The 22,297-nt window shown below is 40.9% G+C and overlaps 1 protein-coding gene across 1 annotated transcript in view; it reads left to right on the top strand.

Annotated features, from left to right (window-relative positions):
• Positions 1–22,297, top strand: part of CARD14 (caspase recruitment domain family member 14) — a 195,671-nt gene that overhangs the window by 166,634 nt on the left and 6,740 nt on the right. The window contains exons 17-20 of the mRNA XM_089668671.1: positions 7,919–7,982; positions 12,085–12,175; positions 18,601–18,771; positions 20,727–20,848. Of these exons, the coding sequence (XP_089524797.1) occupies positions 7,919–7,982; positions 12,085–12,175; positions 18,601–18,771; positions 20,727–20,848 (448 nt within the window). The remainder of the gene's footprint in view (positions 1–7,918; positions 7,983–12,084; positions 12,176–18,600; positions 18,772–20,726; positions 20,849–22,297) is intronic.

Here is a 22,297-nt window from a genome sequence, read left to right as displayed (position 1 = left end):
AGTAAATGCACATCGAATCTTAGCTGGTTTAGCAGCTGATATTTGAACCATCTATGGGTAGACTAATTGTACCCAATTTGATTATTGTATGACTTGGGTACACCCAGCCTGTCAGATTTTTCATGTGATTATTGCCAGTGGCTATAGCCACTAGTAATAATAATCACTGTGTTCTCCTGCCACCCCCCACCTCTACTGCGAAAACACAACAGCTCTGCAGAAAGGATTACCCTATTAACACTAACTGTGTTGATGGGGGAATCAAGATATTTTATTTCTTGCAACCCTTGAGTAAAAAGTGAAGTTAAAAGCAAAGATACAAGAAAACTCCTTCAAGTGCAGAAAAGCTAATTATACTGAGAGGAAAATAATAAAAAAATATTTTAACCATTTTATCTCTCAATAAAATTATCCTTGCTGCACATAGAGGTGCATTTTATGTCTTTAATGACTGTATCAGAAAATGTTATTGTGCAAGTAAAGCCAAAATTTTATTTTTTCTAATTTTGAATAGAGTAGAAAAAGGTTCTCCCCTGTCAATTTTTTGGTTCTCTATCTTGTCAGGGGGATCTCCCTTCCCTTGCTGTCCCAGAGAGACAGTATGAAGTATGAAAATAAAAAATACAGTGCTCCACACTCCCTAGAACGATCCCATCTCTCAGATGCAAAAATAGAAAGAAGGAAAGTGACCCTGCTCCAGAATAACAACCACCATAGAAGTTATATTGAACAAGACAGACCACCTGAACTCTGCACTCTAACATGTTTCACTTGCAGTGAACTTAGTTGCTTATTCCAGAATGCATACATAGAGATGGTATCAGTGCAAGGTGAAAAGTCCCTTTAAGATGTAACAATATATGTGAAAGCCAGTGGGGATAATAGTCAACAATTCCATCCAACCATGGGTTCCCAAGATGGCAAAAGCAGTTGACATCTCAAGACAAAAAAAGTATGTGTGCTGCGCTACTCACTAACTCAAACATACAACAGAAGTGATAACCCCCAAAAAATAATAACTCAAATAAATGCATGAAGATCAAAAACATAACTCACAACCAATATACACGGTGATGACTATATGCAATTAACTAATATCACATAAGTGAAGAAATGAACACATACCAGGAGTGTAAAATATAAAAGCAAAAAAAATTGTATGCAGTATATATAGTCAAAGTGTCATAATGCAATTGACATCCAACAATCCAATCTCAATAATATGTATTTTAGTCCCAATAGCAATAGTGAATAGTCCTCCTGCCTTCCCTTACTGCCAATGCCGGCCAGAAGAACTCTCAGTCAAGCATTGGCAGTGAGGGAAGGTAGGAGGACTGTTCGCTATGGTATGCCTTTGTTTCCTGCACTAATGGTTGCAGAGGAGTAAGAAGTCATCTGACTCGGCTGGGAACACATATAGGAGTCTTAAATAAAGGGACACAAGCGCCATATGACCTCACATAACAGTTTGGTCATATAATCCAGGTGCAGGTACATCTGGTGGAGGGCTCTCACTGTATATATATATATATATATTGCCTGGCACAGTGGTGATGAAGAGATTGGAAGCAATGTATGGAAGCTACTGTCAATAGGAATGTACAGCTGATGTTGGGACTAAAACACATATAATTGGGATTGTATTGTTGGATGTCAAGTATACTATGAGAGTTTATATATGTTTATTTTATGTAACTTTGCACTTATATGGAAATAATTTTTATGTTTAATTGTTTGTTGTGAAGCACGACACTTACTTAGGAATCATTTGGTTTGATCAACACACATTATCTGGGAGTGTGAATAGCGTGAGAGATTCACGTGTACACTATAATTGCTCATAGCAGTTCATAGCAGCTCACAAGGTTTACAGAATTTAATATATAGTCAAAGTGTAATGTGCTAAGTATAAAACCTTATGTTAGACACCTGCCAAAGATATGAACCTACCAGGGATCAGCAAAAAAACAAAACAAAGTGAGAGTAAACACCCTACAGGGGTGCCAACACTAAGAAGTGTAAAATATACCACAGATATAAAGCCAATGAGGAAATAAATAAATAAAAGTGCATCATAAATATTCAATCAGCATATAAAGTGGCCATAACTGTATAAGAAAAAGTCTCTATCAAAGACCACAGTGCCTCTTCTCCTCGCACACGTGGTCTGTAATCTAATAATAATGATAACCTGCACTAAATGCGAAACATATCGTGAAACAGCAGCTGTCAAAGAATGCAGGCAACATACAATGAAATTAAGAAAACAATATGCAGCACTAATTCACCCCACATGTACATAAAACATATAATAAAAATATGCCCTTATTTTAAAGTCCTCAAAATAAGTCCATGGTGTGTGACTGAAAATTATATAAAACCCATGTCCCGGGGAAGAAACTTTGCCACAGAGAAGGAAAGATCCTCCACCACCAACACTCACAACCTCTTGCCAGAAAACATGACCACAGGGCATACAGTCAAAGCAGCATATATATAGGGAATCTGTGTACCCCTCTGGTTGGCTACTATACGGACCGACATGCTAGCAGCCTGCGATACAGATGCCAAAAATCCTGGCATCTACTCATGAGTAGCGGTGGAAAAACTCTGGTGGAGAAGATCTTTTCTGTACTACTTGCCTTCACAGATTCCCTATTTATGCTGTTTTGACCGCATGCCCCGTGGTCATGTTTTCTGGTAAGAGGCTGTGAGTGTTGGCGGTGGAGGATCTTTTCTTCTCTTTTGTGGTACAATTTCTTCCCACGGATATGGGTTTTATATAATTTTTAGTCAAACACCATGGACTTATTTTGAGGATTTATATGATTTCTTAATTTTACTATATGTTTTATATACATGTGATGTGAATTAGCGCTGCATATTGTTTTCTTAATTTTTCTGTAATAATATCTAATATCTAGACAGAATATGTCACCCACTTCTGTTCCGATGCATTGCGTCAAATGCCACACGACTTTATCAACTAAATGTGAATACCACATGGGCTACATTGGCTGCAAATATTTATATGCAGCCCATGTGGTATATACATTTAGTTGGTATACACTTATTCCACCAAAGCGCTTGTGGTTTGAGCCAAATTCCTTTTTTTTTTAAAATTAATTATGGCTTTAGTTTGATTATTTTTCTATCCTAAATACTGAGACGTATAATCTTGGCTTTTTTACTTTTTTTATGCATTCATATCATTTTGTGGAACTGTTAAACTTATTATATGCATGCCATGTAATTTTGTAATCCAGCTGTTAATTGCCAGCTGCTCCTTGTATACCATTATGCAGAACTATTAAGCCCAGTATTAATGGATATGCCATTGTAATTCACCATAAGGTGGCACTAATCACCTCTCTCTCTCTCTCACTCTCTCTCTCTCTCTCTCTCTCTCTCTCCCTCTCTCTGTATATGTATATATATATATATATACAGTGGGGATCGAAAGTTTGGGCACCCCAGCTAAAAATTTGTATTAATGTGCATAAAGAACCCAAGGAAAGATGGAAAAATCTCCAAAAGGCATTAAATTACAGATTAGACATTCTTATAATATGTCAACAAAAGTTAGATTTTATTTCCATCATTTACACTTTCAAAATAACAGAAAACAAAAAAATGGCATCTGCAAAAGTTTGGGCACCCTGCAGAATTTATAGCATGCACTGCCCCCTTTGCAAAGCCGAGACCTGCCAGTGTCATGGATTGTTCTCAATCATCGTCTGGGAAGACCAGATGATGTCAATCTCAAAGATTTTAAATGCCCAGACTCATCTGACCTTGCCCCAACAATCAGCACCATGGGTTCTTCTAAGCAGTTGTCTAGAAAACTGAAACGGAAAATAGTTGACGCTCACAAAGCTGGAGAAGGCTTTAAGAAGATAGCAAAGCGTTTTCAGATGTCAATATCCTCTGTTCGGAATGTAATTAAGAAATGGCAGTCATCAGGAACAGTGGAAGTTAAAGCAAGATCTTGAAGACCAAGAAAAATATCAGACAGAACAGCTCGCAGGATTGTGAGAAAAACAATTCAAAACCCACGTTTGACTGCACGATCCCTCCAGAAAGATCTGGCAGACACTGGGGTTGTGGTACACTATTCCACTATAAAGAGATACTTGTACAAATATGGTCTTCATGGAAGAGTCATCAGAAGAAAACCTCTTCTACGTCCTCACCACAAAAATCATCGTTTGAACTTTGCAAATGAACATATAGACAAGCCTGATGTATTTTGGAAACAAGTTCTGTGGACCGATGAGGTTAAAATTGAACTTTCTGGCCGGAATGAGCAAAGGTACGTTTGGAGAAGAAGGGGCACAGAATTTAATGAAAAGAACCTCTGTCCAACTGTTAAGCATGGGGTTGGATCAATCATGCTTTGGGGTTGTGTTGCAGCCAGTGGCATAGGGAACATCTCACAAGTAGAAGGAAAAACGGATTCAATAAAATTTCAGCAAATTTTGGATGGTAACTTGATGCCATCTGTGAAAAAGCTGAAGTTAAAGAGAGGATGGCTTCTACAAATGGATAATGATCCTAAATACACCTCGAAATCCATGGGGGATTACATCAAGAGGCGTAAACTGAAGGTTTTGCCATGGCCTTCACAATCTCCTGACCTCAACATAATTGAAAATCTATGGATAGACCTTAAAAGAGCAGTGCGTGACAGACAGCCCAGAAATCTCAAAGAACTGGAAGACTTTTGTAAGGAAGAATGGGCAAAGATACCTCAAACAAGAATTGAAAGTCTCTTGGCTGGCTACAAAAAGCGTTTACAAGCTGTGATACTTGCCAAAGGGGGCAGTACAAGATATTAACTCTGAAGGGTGCCCAAACTTTTGCAGACGCCATTTTTTTGTTTTCTGTTATTTTGAAAGTGTAAATGATGGAAATAAAATCTAACTTTTGTTGACATATTATAAGAATGTCTAATCTGTAATTTGATGCCTTTTGGAGATTTTTCCATCTTTCCTTGGCTTCTTTATGCACATTAATACAAATTTTTAGCTGGGGTGCCCAAACTTTCGATCCCCACTGTATATATATATATATATATATATATATATATATATATATATATATATATATATATATATGTCTACACACCCCTGCTAAAATGTCAGGTTTCTGTGATGTAAAAAAAATGAGACAAAGATAAATCATTTCAGAACTTTTTCCACATTTAATGTAACCTATAAACTGTACAACTTGTTTGAACAACAAGCCAAAATATTTTGGGTGGAGGGAAGTAACAATAAAAAACTAAAATAATATGGTTGCATAAGTGTGCACACCCTTAAACTAGTACTTTGTTGAAACACCTTTTGATTTTATTACAGCATTCATTCTTTTTGGGTATGATTATATCAGCATGGCACATCTTGACTTAGCAATATTTGCCCACACTTCCTTGCAAAAACACTCCAAATCGGTCAGATTGCAAGGGCATCTCCTGTGCACAGCCCTCTTCAGATCACCTCACAGATGTTTGACGGATTCAGGTCTGGGCTCTGGCTGGGCCATTCCAAAACTTTAATCTTCTTCTGGTGAAACCATTCCTTTTTTGATTTGGATGTATGCTTTGGGTCGTTGTTATGCTGAAAGTTCCTCATCATGTTCAGCTTTCTAGCTGAAACCTGAAGGTTTTGTGCCAATATTGACTGGTATTTGGAACTGTTCATAATTCACTCTACCTTGACTACGGCCCCAGTTCCAGCTGAAGAAAAACAGCCCCAAAGCATGATGCTGCCACCACCATGCTTCACTGTGGGTATGGTGCTCTTTTGGTGATGAGCAGTGATGTTTTTGTGCCTCCACCTAAAAGATTTCAGTTTGTTTTTCGACTGAGGTTGTACAGTTTATAGGTCACATTAAAGGTGGAAAAATTTCCGAAATTATTAATTTTTGTCTCATTTTGTTGACATCACAGAAATGAATTTTTATATCCACTATACATATATACATACACACACTATATTGCCAATAGTATTGGGACGCCTGTCTTTACATGCACATGAACTTTAATAGCATCCCAGTCTTCATTCATAGGGTTCAATATTGAGTTGGCCCACCCTTTGCAGCTATAACAGCTTCAACTCTTTAGGAGCATGTCTATGGGAATGTTTGACCATTCTTCCAGAAGAGCATTTGTGAGGTCAGGCACTGATATCGGATGAGAAGGTCTGGCTTGCAGTCTCTGCTCTAATTCATCCCAAAGGTGTTCTATCGGGTTGAGGACAGGACTCTGTGCAGGCCAGTCAAGTTCCTCCACCCCAAACTCTCTGATCCATGTCTTTATGGACCTTGCTTTGTGCACTGGTGCACAGTCATGTTGGAACAGGAAGGGGCCATCCCCAAACTATTCCCACAAAGTTGGAAGCATGAAATTGTCCAAAATGTCTTGGTATGCTGACACCGTAAGAGTTCCCTTCACTGGAACTAAGGGGCCAAGCCCAACAGCTGAAAAGCAACACCACACCATAATCCCCGTCCACCAAATTTTACACTTGGCACAATGTAGTCAGGCAAGTACAGTTCTCCTGGCAACCACCAATGCCAGACACATCCATCGGATTGCCAGACAGAAAAGCGTGATTCGTCACTCCAAAGAACATGTCTCCACTGCTCTAGAGTCTAGTGGCAGCGTGCTTTATGCCACTGCATCCAGTGATTTGCATTGCACTTGGTGATGTAAGGCTGGGATGCAGCTGCTCGGCCATGGAAACCCATTTCATAAAGCTCTCTACGCACTGTTGTTGTGCTAATCTGAAGGCCACACAAAGTTTTGAGGTCTTTTGCTACTGACTCCACAGACAGTTGGCGACTTTTGCGCACTGCGCATGTGCTGACCCTGCTCTGTCATTTTACGTAGCCTACCACTCCGTGGCTGAGTTGCTGTTGTTTCCAGTTGCTTCTACTTTGTTATAATACCACTAACAGTTGACCGTAGAATATATAGTAGCAAGGAATTTTCATGGATGGACTTATTGCACAGGTGGCAACTTATCATGGTACCATGCTTGAATTCACTAAGCTCCTGAGAGCGACCCACAAATGTTTGTAGAAGCAGTCTGCATGTTTAAGTGCTTGATTTTATACACCTGTGGCCATGGAGGTGATTGGAACACCTGAATCCAAAGATTTGGAGGGGCGTCCCAATACTTTTGATAATATAGTGTATATATGCACATCCTTTTTTAGTCCCAATAGCTTGACAAAGAAGCGTGGCCAATGTTCTACGTCGTGCACATGCTCTGAAACATGTCGCTGTCATGTCCGGTGACGTCATCAAACGCAGCGCTGTGCTCCACTAGTGTTCCACCTTTGCTCCAGCCCTCACTCTGGTCCTTCTCCACCATCCAGCCTGCTGCAGATCCAGCAGAGTGATGGCTGAACACACAGCGTGGGCAGCTGACTTTCTATATACCATACACAGATTTTAGATGTGCTTGCTTTTATTCCACCAAATGCGAGTACAATTTTTGTCTGTTTTATATTAAATTGACCTACAGTCTACACTCAGTGGCACCTCTTTTCGCTCCCATTTATTCCAGAGTGCAGCTACTTTCCTTCTTCTATTATGTCCAATAGGAAGGAAGATGAGATATTTCTTAGTTGTCACCAGAACATTTTTTTTTATCATTTGGAAGTTTTCTCCTCTATAACTGTTCAGTTGAGAACCCAAAAATGATAAATTTCCAATCACCATCTTTAAACAGAAACAATAGAAAGGGTGCATATCTCTGGCAGAGACACAAGCAACAACAAAAAAAAAACACAAGGCTTCTAACCTGTCCAAATTCTATCCAAAACACAAAAAAATGGCTTTACATACAGAATATTTTTATGGACTGCACTTAAATTTTAAAAACACTGACAACTTTGTAATTTCTTGCAGAGCTCAACAGCAGCTAATAACATCTATACAGAGTATCACATGGCAAAATACAATTCCGCGAAGGGTGAGTAAATGTGGTTTTGACAATATATATCAGAACATGTTGAGATCAGTACAATATTATGCGGAACCAATCAATCAATAAATACCATTTGTAATCCCCACAACCACATTCCACCATTGCTGGGGACATCCTTAGGACTTTACTGCTGAAATCCAAGTCTTCTCTTGGTCTCCTTCCTCTGTGAAATCCTGGTCTCCTCTATTCTCCCTATTCTGTAAATTGAAGGAGAGAATCTAGCCATGAGTTAGGGAAGTAGTGAAAGGGTTGAAGGGAATTGTCACTGGTGAGGGGGTATATTTAGCATTTCATCAACATCTTTCTTTCATTCTTTAACTAAAAGGCAAAACTTTTTTTTTTATTTAGTTTTGGATGGAGTGGAGAGGGATTAGAACACTTGTCAGTTTTATTGCTGTCTGTGCCCCCCCCGTTTGTTGTCATATATCACACAGACGGGGAGTGATAATTAAGTGTTCTTGCATGGCAAGACCACTTACTGTTATCTCACATATATATTCTTATTATTATAGCCAAATTTACCACCCTAACTCCTCCCACAGTATTTACACTACATAGACAGTAATATACCGAAACGTGCGGATTGTTCCTGATTGGTGTGCTATTACTTTGTGGAACATTTCGCCGAATGGTTCACAAAATGTCGGCGTTTTTGTGGTGAAATTCGTCCTATAGGAATGAATGGTGGAATGTTCAAAACTAGAGTGGGAGCTGACAAAAGCTAGAGTGGGAGCAGAAAAATCAGGACATGATTTCTAAACTGCCATCACTCCCTCATTTTCAAGCCCACCTACACAAATCTTATATCAAAATGTTCCGCTGTCCCTGCTGCCACTAAAAATGTCCACGGCTAAGCCATAGTCCTGATAGTTTTCACAATATGATTATTTGTTTGCAACTCACGCCGCCCATTGACATTCATTGAAACTCCACTCTAGCCACCTGAAATTTGAAGGGCAATTTCTAAACTGCGACTGTGCCTTCATTTGTAATATTTCAGAGACATACTATGCATCAAAATGTAGGTCTGGGTCTTGTGATTCTCACAATATAAAGCCCTTTGGTGTAGGATTTATAATTTTTAAACTACAACCGTTTGAAGATGGCAACTGCCAGTGAAGTGAGCAAGTTGGAGCAGTTTGTTTTTAACCGTTCCTCTCTGCCCTTGCTGTAGAGTGAGTTGCCATAGGAACCCAGGTGTGTGAGCAGGCAGCCGACTGACAAGCCACTCCACCCAGTTACTCCGCCCTCTCCAGCTGTAGACTACTGGTGGAGGCAAGAACACTTCACACAATTTCCCCAGAAATTGTAGCTTTTCTATTTATAATTATTATTGATGAGGCAAGAATTCACTAGCCAATATGGAATGCAAAATTCCTCTATCCAAGAAATGATTTTTTCCTGCAGCAACCTGGTTCTCCAGAGAGCCTTGCAGTTACAGTGAGGAACAGAAGTATTTGAACACCCTGCGATTATGCAAGTTCTCCCACTTAGAAATCATGGAGGGGTCTGAAATTCACATTGTAGGTACATTCCCACTCTGAGAGACAGAATTAAAAAAAAAATTCAGGAAATCACATTGTATGATTTTTAAAGAATTTATTTGTCTTCCACTGCTGAACATAAGTATTTGAACACCTGAGTGTTAATATTTGGTACAGAAGCCTTTGTTTGCAATTACAGAGGTCAAACGTTTCCTGTAGTTCTTGACCAGGTTTGCACACACTGCAACAGGGATTTTGGCCCACTCCTCCACACAATCTCCTCTAGATCTGTCAGGTTTCGGGGCTGTCGTTGAGCAACACGGAGTTTCAGTTCCCTCCAAAGATGTTCTATTGGATTTAGGTCTGGAGACTGGCTAGGCCACTCCAGAACCTTGATATGCTTCTTACGGAGCCACTCCTTGGTTATCCTGGCTGTGTGTTTATGGTCGTTGTCATGTTGGAAGACCCAGCCACGACCCATCTTCAATGCTCTGACTGAGGGAAGGAGGTTGTTGCTCAAAATCTCACAATAAATGGCCCCATTCATCCTCTCCTTAATACAGTGCAGTCGTCCTGTCCCCTTCGCAGAAAAGCACCCCCAAAGCATGATGTTACCACCCCCATGCTTCACAGTAGGGATGGTGTTCTTGGGATGCAACTCATCCGTCTTTTTCCTCCAAACACGAAGAGTGACGTTTAGGCCAAAAAGTTCTACTGACCACATGACTTTCTCCCATGCCTCCTCTGGATCATCCAGATGGTCATTGGCAAATTTCAGATGGGCCTGGACATGTGATGACTTGAGCAGGGGAACCTTCCGTGCAATGCATGATTTGAAACCATGACACTCGGAATGTGAAGCTTAGGACATGCAAAACAGACTTTATATGAATAAAAGCCCAAACTCATCCTTGTGACGTCTTAATTTAATTTGAAAAAAATATCAGCTCAGATGTAGTCTAACTATAGCTGTTGCCAAAAGCAAGGGAATGTTCTGCAAAGACCTGGAAAATTAAACTGTTACAGATGAAGGACTCGGAGTGAGCCATCAGGAGACCCCAGAACCATGGCCCATTTCTTTTCACTAAGCATTTCTGTGTCCTTTTGTCAGCCTTACTACCTGTATAGAGTGCATTCAATGTTTGTCCTTCAGTTTCCTAAAACATAATAATATAGAACATTCATTTTATAACAGCATGCTTTACAGTCCATGGCTTTTTTTTCATTTCACTCATTCATGTGACTGTTGTAGCTAAAGATGTGCTATATAGCAAGAAGTTAAAGCTGAATGCCAGGCAAAGAGCAGAACACACCATACACAATAAAAATGCTTGCATGGTAGCTTGAGGAGGTCATCTCCTCCTGTAAAGATATTTACTGAGTTAGACTGATAGCACTTATAAAGCATTAGAGCCCTGACCAGCCCAGATAGCTGCCACTTCCTTTGCCAGCCTGATAGTAGAAGGCACATACTGATATTTAAAGCAGAATTAAACAAAAACATGTTGCAGCCTACCAATTTCTAAATGTGGTGGCTGTACTAGTTTTCTTTTTTTTTTCCATTTACTTTTTACCAGATGATCTGGCCAGTAGCACACTTACTGTCTTAGGGTGACTCTACTCTGGATGGAGGAGCAATGGAGAGACACCTTTGGACAGCAGCACTTTCATTCTGGGGAGAAGGTAGTGTTAGATCTGGGGTGCTCAACCTTTTAAAGAGTGAGGGCCACTTCAGTGATTCGGTAACCCATCACAGGCCACAATGAAATGAAAAAGTGTAAAACAGAATGTGACAGGGTGGCCACATGAGTCCCCTGGAGCATGGGGTAGGGTCACTATCATGACCTCTGATGCTATTTCAGTGGTTGGGGGGATGTGGTAAAAACATGTCTCAACTATGGGGTTTTACTGCCCCCCAAACCGCAAATGTAAATGAGCCCTTACTATCGTAAGCCCCTATATGGCTGCTTTCACAATGATGCGCTGCAGTTTACTTGCACCGTGGGTGCAGCGCAGTGCACCTGCGGGTTAGCTGCGCTTGGTCAAAGAATTCTATTATATCTTACGGGTGTGGTGCACTTTTTTAAAGCGCAACAAACCCACAGGATATAATAGAAGTGTGCTTCCCTGGTTTGAGGTCGAAGGCCACATCAGAGGGCTCCGAGGGCCACATGTGGTCCACATGCCACAGGTTGTACACCCCTGTGTTAGATGTACTAGTAGATTTAGATGGACTTGACTAACAAATTTAAACCTAACTCCAAGTGACACTTTTTAAGCAGTTCACAAACAGTTTTGTTTCTTTTGGGATAGAGGTTTTACATAAATAAAAGCAGATCATCGTAAGAACCTCTGTTAGTGGTAAAAGCTTTATCTCATTTCTCTAACATTTTTGCTGGACAGCTTGTCTGTTAAAGGAAGTAGAAAGTTGTGTGTTGAGCTTCATGCAGATTACTGAACACGGTCATATACATGAAACACTTTTAACTGTTGCATATTTGATCAATAACCAAGTCTTTATACAAAAGGACATGAGACAAAGATTATACCTGCCATATCGACTCCACGGCTGCCACTTTACATTTCCATCTCTTCTTTAACAGCCAAGAACAGAAGTTCGTATAGTCAGCACAGATCGGTGTAGCTCCCATTTGCTGTGGATGTCTCAGGACTGTGGCATTTGCTGTTGTGAAGGTAAATATTGCAATATCTCATATTTTTGCCCCTTTTGTTGTATATGTGATTAAAGGGTCCTTCCACCCAGAACTTATATCAGTTTTTGGTAGATGCTGGCAATTATGTTGGCTGGTTCTTAATTCTCTTTTGCTGGAATTTCCTCCCTTGAGTTCCTGGGTTTTCACTGCACCTTTTGAATTTTGAGGGACTCCCGCTCCCCTGCTTGATTTTTAAAGGATGAATGTACTTTCAACCCTCCTTTATTCATATTTATCAGTACAGCCCGCTTACAAAAAAAATCAGTTGCAGGAATATCTGTTTTGTTGATAAGGTTCAGACATTTGAACCTCCAACCTTGAAGCTGCACTACTTTCCTGCAGCTGCTGCTTCTGGCCAACATGGGTAGCTGAAGACTGATTTAAAATGATGTATCCCTTTCTTAGTTCCCTCTAGTGGTGGCTAGAAGCAGCTGCTGCAGGAAGAGAGGATGTAAACACACTGATTCCAGGCTGAAGGTCCTCATGTCTGTAATTCCTGTTTAGAAAAAAAAAATGGATACCCTTACCTATTTCCTTTCAGTTAATAAAGAGTAGGCACTGAAAGTGTATTCACTATTTTATTTATTTTATATTATGGAAAATGTAACGAGAGTTGGAACGTACAATGGTGCAATATTTCTTGGTTAGCAATAAGTTCAACTATAAGCAGCTAACATTGTTATATTTACATGGATCAGTCCAATTTATACATCTGTAACTAATGTCACTTGTGGAAGGAATTGGACCTTTAAATTATATAAAGCTCTATAATTCAGTTAAACTGTACAGCATTGCACTGTCAATAAAATACAGTTCAGAAATCCTTTGATCAACATCAGGATGAATGCCAGGTCTGTAATCACTTTAATTTTCTTTGGCAAATCAAGCCAAGTGGTTTTCAACACCACTGAAATTAATGAGATATGGAAAGCATCCTAGTAAATTAGCAGACCAAAAAAAAATAGAAACTACAATATACAACACACAGGAATGCATTAAATAAAAGAGAGACATACACCATACTGCCAAAAGTATTGGGACACCTGCCTTTACATGCACACGAACTTAATAGCATCCCAGTCTTAGTCCGTAGGGTTCAATATTGAGTTGGCCCACCCTTTGCAGCTATAATAGCTTCAACTCTTCTGGGAAGGCTGTCCACAAGGTTTAGGAGTGTGTCTATGGGAATGTTTGACCCTTCTTCCAGAAACGCTTTTGTGAGGTCAGGCATTAATGTTGGACGAGAAGGCCTGGCTCGCAGTCTCCACTCTAATTCATCCCAAAGGTGTTATAATGGGTTGAGGTGCAGGTCAGTCAAGTTCCTCCACCCCAAACTCTATCAATCTCTTTATGGACTTTGCTTTGTGCACTGGTGCGCAGTCATGTTGGAACAGGAAGGGGCCATCCCCAAACTGTTCCCACAAAGGTGGGAGTATGAAATTGTTCAAAATGTCTTGGTATGTGTCAGGGCAGGAGCCGAGGAACGGACAGGCAGGCCTAACAATGTAACGCACTGGCTGACGACAACCACCACCCACAGACCGAAGTCCCTCAGGGCGCGGAGTCTAAGTCCCAGGCTGCCCTTCACCAGGGCCCCTGATGGTGGGGATGAACTTGACGCAGCCAGGAACCAGGTCGTGGCCCCCAAAACACCTCAACTGCGGTAATGGCCGCCGCCAATGGCGTGTAGCTGGTGGAAGAAACAAAAGAGTAGTCAGACAAGCCGGGGTCAACAACAACAGGACAAAACAGTACAGGACAGCAGACGAGAATCACAGGTCACAAGCCGGGTTCAGCAACAGAGGGTCAGATCAAAGGAGAATACAAAGAATAGTCAAGTCACAAGCCGAATCAGAATACCAGGAGAGTCACGAGAGTCAGAACAGAGTAATAGTAACACCAAGACACAAGACACAAGTGCAAAGAGCATGTGCGGGCCACAGGCTTATATGTCATCAGCCACGCCCCTCTGGGGGGTGGACCTCAGAGACCTGAAGGCATAAAAAGGATTCCCATCATGCACAGCAGAATCCAATATGGACGCCAGCACATGGAGTAACATAACCTCAGGGAAAAGGTAGGACCTTGACAGTATGCTGACATCTTAAGAGTACCCTTCACTAGAACTAAGGGGCCACACCCAACCCCCTAAAAAACACTCCAGAGAACACGTCTCCGCTGCTCTAGAGTACAGTGGCGGTGTGCTTTACACCACTGCATCCGACGCTTTGCATTGCACTTGGTGATGTAAGACTTGGATGCAGCTGTTCGGCCATGGAAACCCATTCCATGAGGCTCTTTATGCACTGTTGTGCTAATCTGAAGGCCACACAAAGTTTGGAGGTCTTTAGCTACTGAGTCTGCAGATGGTTGGCGACCTCTGCACACTGTGGCTTCAGCATGCACTGACCCCGCTCTGTCATTTTACCTGACATACTACTTCTTGGTAGTTGCTGATGTTCCCAGTTGCTTCCACTTTGTTATAATACCACTAACAGTTGACCGTGGAATATTTTGTAGCAAGGAAATTTCATGGATGGAATTGTTACAGAGGTGGCATATCATGGTACCATGCTTGAATTCACTGAGCTCCGGAGAGCGACCCCTTCTGTCACAAATGTTTGTAGAAGCATTCTGCATGCCTAGGTGCTTGATTTTATACACCTGTGGCCATGACCTCACCTCGATTCGAACATCGGAGGGGTGTCCCAATACTTTTGGCAATATAGTGTAGAATTAATATGTCAAAATGTATTGATTACACCAGTCCAAATTAATGATGAACCAAACAGACTTGCACAAAAGCTTGAATTATTGTAAAGAAGGTTTTTAGGCCCCTATCACACAAAGGGTCTGATTAGGTCCAACGGTCAGTTTTTCAGGCAAACCTGATCTGACTTTCCATTCACCCCAAGGGACCAGTGGTTGTAAACGGCCTTGTTTCTGTTTACATCCACGTACCTTCAATCCAGTCCAGTCCGTGAAAAAAAAACGAAGGGGATCTGTCCTCCTCCATCTAGGTGGATCAGATCAGAGGGCAGTCAGGGGTAAGTGGACAGCGGAGTTAATTTACAACTGACTGCCCATAGAGCAGAGCAGGTTCTGTCCATATCCACTCTGCATAAACTGAGTATGTAGGCAAGTTGCCTACTGAAGTTAGTCATGGCTGCTCCAGCTGGGGGAAGGGGTTAATATTTTTACTGCCTTCCCCAGGCTAAGGTCACAGGCTTTTCTGGGTCTGACCCTTCCATCCTGGGTGAATGTAAAAGGGACAAGGGTTCAGATCCCAACAACCACCAGGGAGTCTCCGGGTTTCTTCCAATGAACTTATCTGGGGGAACTGCATACCACCACCAGGTAAAAGGGCTGCTGGGACTTGGGGTATGAAGTCAGTCTCTTCAAGAGTCAACATGGTTCGGAAGAGACGGAAGTTGCTGTTAGACTACTTTCACACTAATCTGATTTTCTTCCGCTTTTGCAATTAAAAATGACCATGAAATCCTATGGAACTCTTCACACTGATTAGTTTCGGGTCAGCTGTGTTTTGTAAAGTCATGCTTGTTGCATGCTTGTTGCGGTAATAAAAAAAAAAAGGAAATTGAAATGAATGGAACTTGCATCAAAAACCTACCCGCTGTTGTATTTTTGAGTCATGTGTTCTTTTTTCACAGGTGCAAAATGCACCGGAAAAACAGTAAAAACATGGCAAAAACGCATATGCATGGTGCCCCCCATGGTACTGCGCAACAGTGAGGACTGCTGTTAACACCTTTCACACTCTAACTAGAATGTGTGAAATATATATAAACATAGGGGTGTAGCGCTGTTCCTAGATAGTAAAATAATATGGAACCCTCGCTGGGAGTGCATATGAACCTACAATGTTCAATATAATGGATATAAATCCCTGAAACGCCAAAAAACCCTTCCATACTACAGGACACCTTCACCCTTCCTAAAACTTATCACAATGAGGAATAAATGGAAAAGAAAGAGATGTGTAAGAAGATACTCCTCAGGAATCCTATCGTCCTACAGAGCACCCACTCGTATTAAGAGTCGACCAGGTAGGTTGGGCGTAAAACATCAAATACAACAAAGGCCTCATTAGCTTATCCCACAATGTGAGTCAACAAGATTAGAAACCGCCTCCCTCCTTTTACAAAAAAGATATGAAGTAGTAAATGACTTTTAGAATAAGGTGCTATAGTACATCTCCCCTAAATAGAATACCTTGCATGAAATGCAGATATACTATGTGCAATGTACAATATACAATAAATAACTATGGTGCAACTAAAACATGTTCAAATAGTGTACACCTCCCCCAACAATTGAGATGTAACACAGAAATACAAATATCCAATATACAATGTGCAATATAATGCTATTGTGCAACTAAATAGTAAGAGCATATATCAATTCCAAAACCATATGCAAATTATAGTTTATAAAACACATTTTTTATACTTCTGTGTGCTGTAAGTAATAAACAGGACTTGTGCTTCCACACGTGCTCCCCCTTTTCCACAGCACTCACCTCAAGGTTAGACCTGTTTCCAGTGGGTCTAATGTGCTTTAGATAACTCTCCACTCTGCTGCATTTGCGCTGGATAGCCCCTTCAATGTCAGACTTGCTGATCTTCTATGTGCCAGACTGTGAAGGTATATACCAGAGCTTTGTATTTATGCCAGACCGTAAGGGGATATGCCAAAGAGAAAGGGAAGCTTCTATAGTGTAAAACCTTTTTATTAAAAAAAGAAAATTGCCAAAAACACACTTACAGTGTTGTAAATATGAAAGTGCCTTTGAAAAAGAACACCATGCGTTCCACAGCCATGAACTGGAAGTGACTTCCGGTTACAGTTAATAGTTACATAGTTAGTCTGGCTGAAAAAAGATAAAAGTCCATCCAGTTCAACCATTAAAAAACAAAAGTTATAATCCTATATCCACATGGCATGGCCACATTATTTTACTATCTAGGAACAGCGCTACACCCTTATGTTTATATAAAAACGCCTATGCGTTTTTACAAGGTAACGGTGAAAGTAAGGATAACAAGAGGCTGGTAACCAATACCATTAGCTTTCTGTGAAGCATGGTACCTGTGCTAGGCGAGATATCATCCGGTAGTTAGGGCTTTGCTGCTTTGGGCTGTCTTGTCAGTGGTCCATAGCAACGGGAGCAGATCAGCGTCACGGAGGCCCTCTGTCTAACCACCAGCTACAGGAGTAAGAGGAACAAGGTGCATGCATGAGGTCCATGCTACATGCACGACGGGACCCTATTCTGTAACTGGGAGTGAGGTAACAGAGGGACACTGGATGGGTGGAATGGGCATACTGTAGGCTCAAAATGTCCTTCCTAAATGTAACAATTACAGCTCATAGCACAAAGACCGGGGTGTCACTGAGAGCCCCGGGTCCCATTATAACAATCGGGACCCGGGACTCCCGATTCCGGGTCCCATGATCGCTGTGATAGCCTCTGATTGGCTATCACAGTGATCAGTCACTGTGATGTCCGCCCCCCATGTTTTTTTCTCTCTAAATGGAGTAGAGAGATACATTGTATATCTGTCTCCTTGCAGAGACAGAGAAAAAAATGGTTTGTGAAAAAAAAAGAAAAGAAAAAAGATAAATAAATAAATATTAAAAAATAAAGCAAAAATACCTAGATCAAGATTTGATCTAGTTCAGTGCCAGGGTTAGTGTTTGGGTCAAGGGCAGGGTCAAAGGTCAAATGGCAGAGTCAAAGGTCAGGTTTTTTTTTTTCTTTAAATTGGTATCCGTGTCAGTTAATGTCAGTGTCAGTGTGTTTTAGGTACAAAAACAAGAAACAAAACGCGCACTATTGTTTCTGGGTTGTACTATAGGCACTAATAACATACACATATATGATATTGCTGTGATCATCAAGAGCTGGAAAATGTATTTTGAGTTGTTTTTTGACGGTAGGTTATGGTAGTAACAAGGAAAACACAGCCAAATTTTTTTAAAAAATGTCCTATTTTGGGCCAGTTTTCCTTGGATAATAAAAAAAAAAGTCAGGGGATATACATTACCATTTACCACCAAATGAAAGCCCAATGTGTCCTGAAAAAATAAGGTATAATTCATTTGGATGTACAAAGTAGTGTGATGATATGTACGGTTTTACTAACACATGCCAAAGTTGTAAAATTTTACTTAGGTTTTAAAATTTGTTTTACCCTTAGGCTTGAAGGGGTTAAATATGCCATTCTGGTAACTGTACAAAAGTGTACCTTTGGTACAAATACATCTTTTTTGTGTTAAGGATGTGCAATATTTTTTTCAGTTTTGCTGTCCTTAAATACTGTACTTTTATAGAAGAATTTAAGTATTAATATTAAGTATTGCTTATTTTATACTCTTTTGTAGATCCTGCCACCTACCCTACAAGCAGAGGATGCTTGACATTGATGCCATACACACTGGTCACTCATTATAAGATCACAGTCCTGCGCCCAGTCCTCCTGGTCCCTTCTCTGCTAAGAAGAATCCTGAGTGAGAAACTATGTGCAAATAAAGACTACATGAAATGTGACACAGGTATATTCAGCATGCACTCAGCTCCCTAATAAGAGCCCCGTGAACTTTGGTGGTCAATGGAAAGGACATGACCAGCAAATTGTGATAGTCTGTGATGGTCACTACAAATGCCTCTTTATATTAGAAGTCAGTGTATATGTACTGTATGTTAAATTGGTGGTCAGTGGTCATAAGTGAAGTGCCCCCTTACAATGGTGATAAATGGAGAAGTGTCTCTTATATTGGTATTCATGGGTGGAGTGCAACTTTACATTGAAAGTCAGTGGAGCAAAGCCCCCTGTCATTGGTGGCTACTGGAGAAGTGCCTCCTATATTAGTGGTCAGTAGTAAAGTGCCATCTTACATTGCCGTTCGTTAGAGGAGGGGTGGTATAATAGCAGCCTTTATTTCCTTGTTGCCATTGGGCAGAAATATGCCCCCTTACATTGGTGGTGAGTAGGAAGAATCTCCCCCTGTATTGGTGGCCAGTGGAAAGAATGCCCCCATTGGTGGAAAGAATGCCTTCTTACATTGTTGGTTAGTGGAAGAGGTAATCACAGTCGTATTATTGCACTTGCAAAAAGAAAGATTGAGTACTGTCCGTGATACTTACTTTTATTTGACTAACATCCAAATTTTCAGGACAATCTCTTTCTCCTTCTTCATGGTCCAAGGTAGTACTGCTTGGACCTTGAAAGAGACACATCCTTAACGTTTGTCCTGAAAATTTGGATGTTAGTGCAAATAAAAAAAATATCATGGACAGTACTCAATTGTTCTTTTTGTGGTTAGTGGAAGAAATAATCTCTTACATTAGTGGCCAGTGGAAGAATTCTTCCTTATATTAATGGTAAGTTGAAAGATGGTGATCAGTGGAGGGTAGAATGGCCCGTGATTAGTCAGAGTAGGACTGCACCAGCATGGTGGTTATTGAGCTCTGCATCACTGGTGTCAGCAATTGCTTCCCTGAAGGGACAATCCATTTCCTGTGCTGATCTCTCTGGTTCTGCTGAGTGATGTGTCCACAGGTGAGAGGTCAGTCTATTCAGGACATGCTATAGAGAAATCAGCGAGCGCTTAAGATTAAATCAGCAGCAAAATGCACTACAAGGAAACTGGAAACCTTCAAAAGCAAATATACCTACTCAAAAATGCAGCGCTGTAAATAAGAATTCTTTTCGCGTAAGCCGAGTGGCAGACGCCTGGTGACATCAGTACCAGGGCCTGGTAGAGCGGGTTCGGTTCAGGCGGCAGAATTGGGTTTTGTGACTGCGGTGGACGTCACTGAATTCAGCTTGATGTCAGGGAGAGATCCAGACAACACCAGTCCCGTGTGAAATACAGCTGCAGAGCAGCGCTGGACCCAGAGAAGGAAGATCCTTTCCAGGCTGCACACCCATTCCACCTTAAAGGGGACCTCTGGCAGATTACATCATTTATACAATACTGCGTATTTAAAATGCGCATCTGGTGAGTGTGCATTTTTACCATATTCCTTGCACTTCACCGAATGGAATAATTATCACATGGAATATATTTGAGATCACCTGAGCACGGGATCTTTACTTAACATCACCAATTGATGACTAAATATTACTCCCACATGGACTTATATCCATTTATATATATATATATAATATTGCCGCATATATTTATGCTTTACAATTACACTTTATATATGATTTTTGCACTATATGAAATATTTGCACTATTATTGGTCTTCTAATAATATCACTCTGAGATACGACATTTTATTTACAGCTTTGCACTTTTTGAATATAATCTATTCAGGACAACCTGCACTCCATGGGTTTCACTGACCTGGGGCACCATAAATGAGCTTAGTGATGCCCATACATGCACACTCTTATTGATAACACCCAGATGGCCTGTTCCCACCACCCCACTTTTTGTATGCCACTGCTGCTTTGCATATGTACTGTGATATGTATTTTCACTGAAGCCATTCCTTCTAGAATGTTTGACAGATGCTGAGTATGCAGCAAGAAATCAACGTGGAGATATAATTGGTGAAAAGGAGGGAGAGGGCATACGCTGCTGGTATACTAGACAGAATGTGGAATCTGTAGCCCAACAGGTAAAGAATTCAGAAGGTTTTAAAGTGTTTTTAAAAAATATGTTTTAATTTGTTTTTGAAAAGATGTACTGTAGCTGGGTTTAAATGGCCAAGTGATGTTTTAAATTCCTTGGGTAATTCAAGTTGAATTCCATCCTCCCTTCAAAGCTCACAGTATACATTAAGTCCCCTGTTTCCATAGAAATATGTCTGGTAATGTCATAGCTTACCTTAATGATAATCGTTCCAGTAAAATATGCTGTTCCCGTTGTAAGCCGTGTACTGGGGTGGGCTCCCCAAGATACAGTGAAGTCACGAACGAGGAAAGCAACCCCAACACCAGCTTTTGCCACAACAGAATTTTACTTAGATGTGGCAAATAAACACAACCACAAATGCTGGAAACATACAATAAAGTTTCATACACCCAGCCCAAAGGCTGAGACCCTTGTGCTGCACAGTACGGCACCTTCTGATGGATGAAGGTAGAAAGTGAAGTAATTTACCTACTGGCAGGCACAAATAAGCTGCCACACCTTACCTGTTATTACCCTAAAAGAGCAGGAATCAGTGTATGGATGTACGGTATGGGCTAGCCTGCGGTGCAGCACAACAGCTTACAATCTTACACAAATCTACAGTATTCCCTCTCCATTAACTGGTTCTGTAGCACGTGCCTGAGTATTCCTTCTGAGCAAAACGCCAGTCTGGCTTGATTTTGTAGGATTTTATCAGCTCTCCAATGTGAAATGTCACTTTAAGTTGTGGAGTCCTTCCAATAATCAGTAACAACACTTGTGGCCTGACACAAACAGAGACCCTAACTAACTAACTATAGGCGTGGACTCAGTCTCAAGGCGCCAACACTGAAATGAGGTGCGTGCACGATCTTACCGACCCGGGTCTGCTTTTCATCCGCTGGTGACTCTGAACAGAACAAATGTCTCTCCAATAAGCATGCGATCTTGCCGTATATGTTACTTAGTTCCTCTGCTCTCATCAGCCTTCCTGGCAGCAATCTCATCAGCATTCCTGGCAGCAATCTTATAAGCTTCCTGGCAGCAATCTCATCAGCTTCACTCAGCTGCAGCTCTGGTTACTGAGGGACGCGTTCACACCTGGATGTCATCAGATTCTCAGCTCACACGACCCCTTATTCACCATGCTCAAAACATGGCTTCTCTCTCTCCTTCCTGTTCTCTCCAACTCTGTGTGCAAAACCCACCTCTTCATGAATATACAAATATCTATGCAGTCTGAGGCTGTGTTAGAAAAACAGTGACATCTTGTGGCTAAACCGCAGAATGTCAGTCAAAACATTAATTTACTTCCACGCAAACAGTGTTCAAACAATGAGAGCTGTTTCCCCATCTCACACCATTATCATTTTTTTTTTTTTCAGAAATATGTTTTATTGATTTTAACATGCCATGATAATTTTTAGCTGATGTCAGGACGGGGTAGATCACT

This window comes from Staurois parvus, unplaced genomic scaffold, assembly GCF_062004578.1.
Source record: "Staurois parvus isolate SC_StPar_1 unplaced genomic scaffold, SC_StPar_1.0 ptg000008l, whole genome shotgun sequence".
Taxonomy (NCBI): Eukaryota; Metazoa; Chordata; class Amphibia; order Anura; family Ranidae; genus Staurois; species Staurois parvus.
This window is presented reverse-complemented; position numbering and strand designations above follow the sequence as displayed.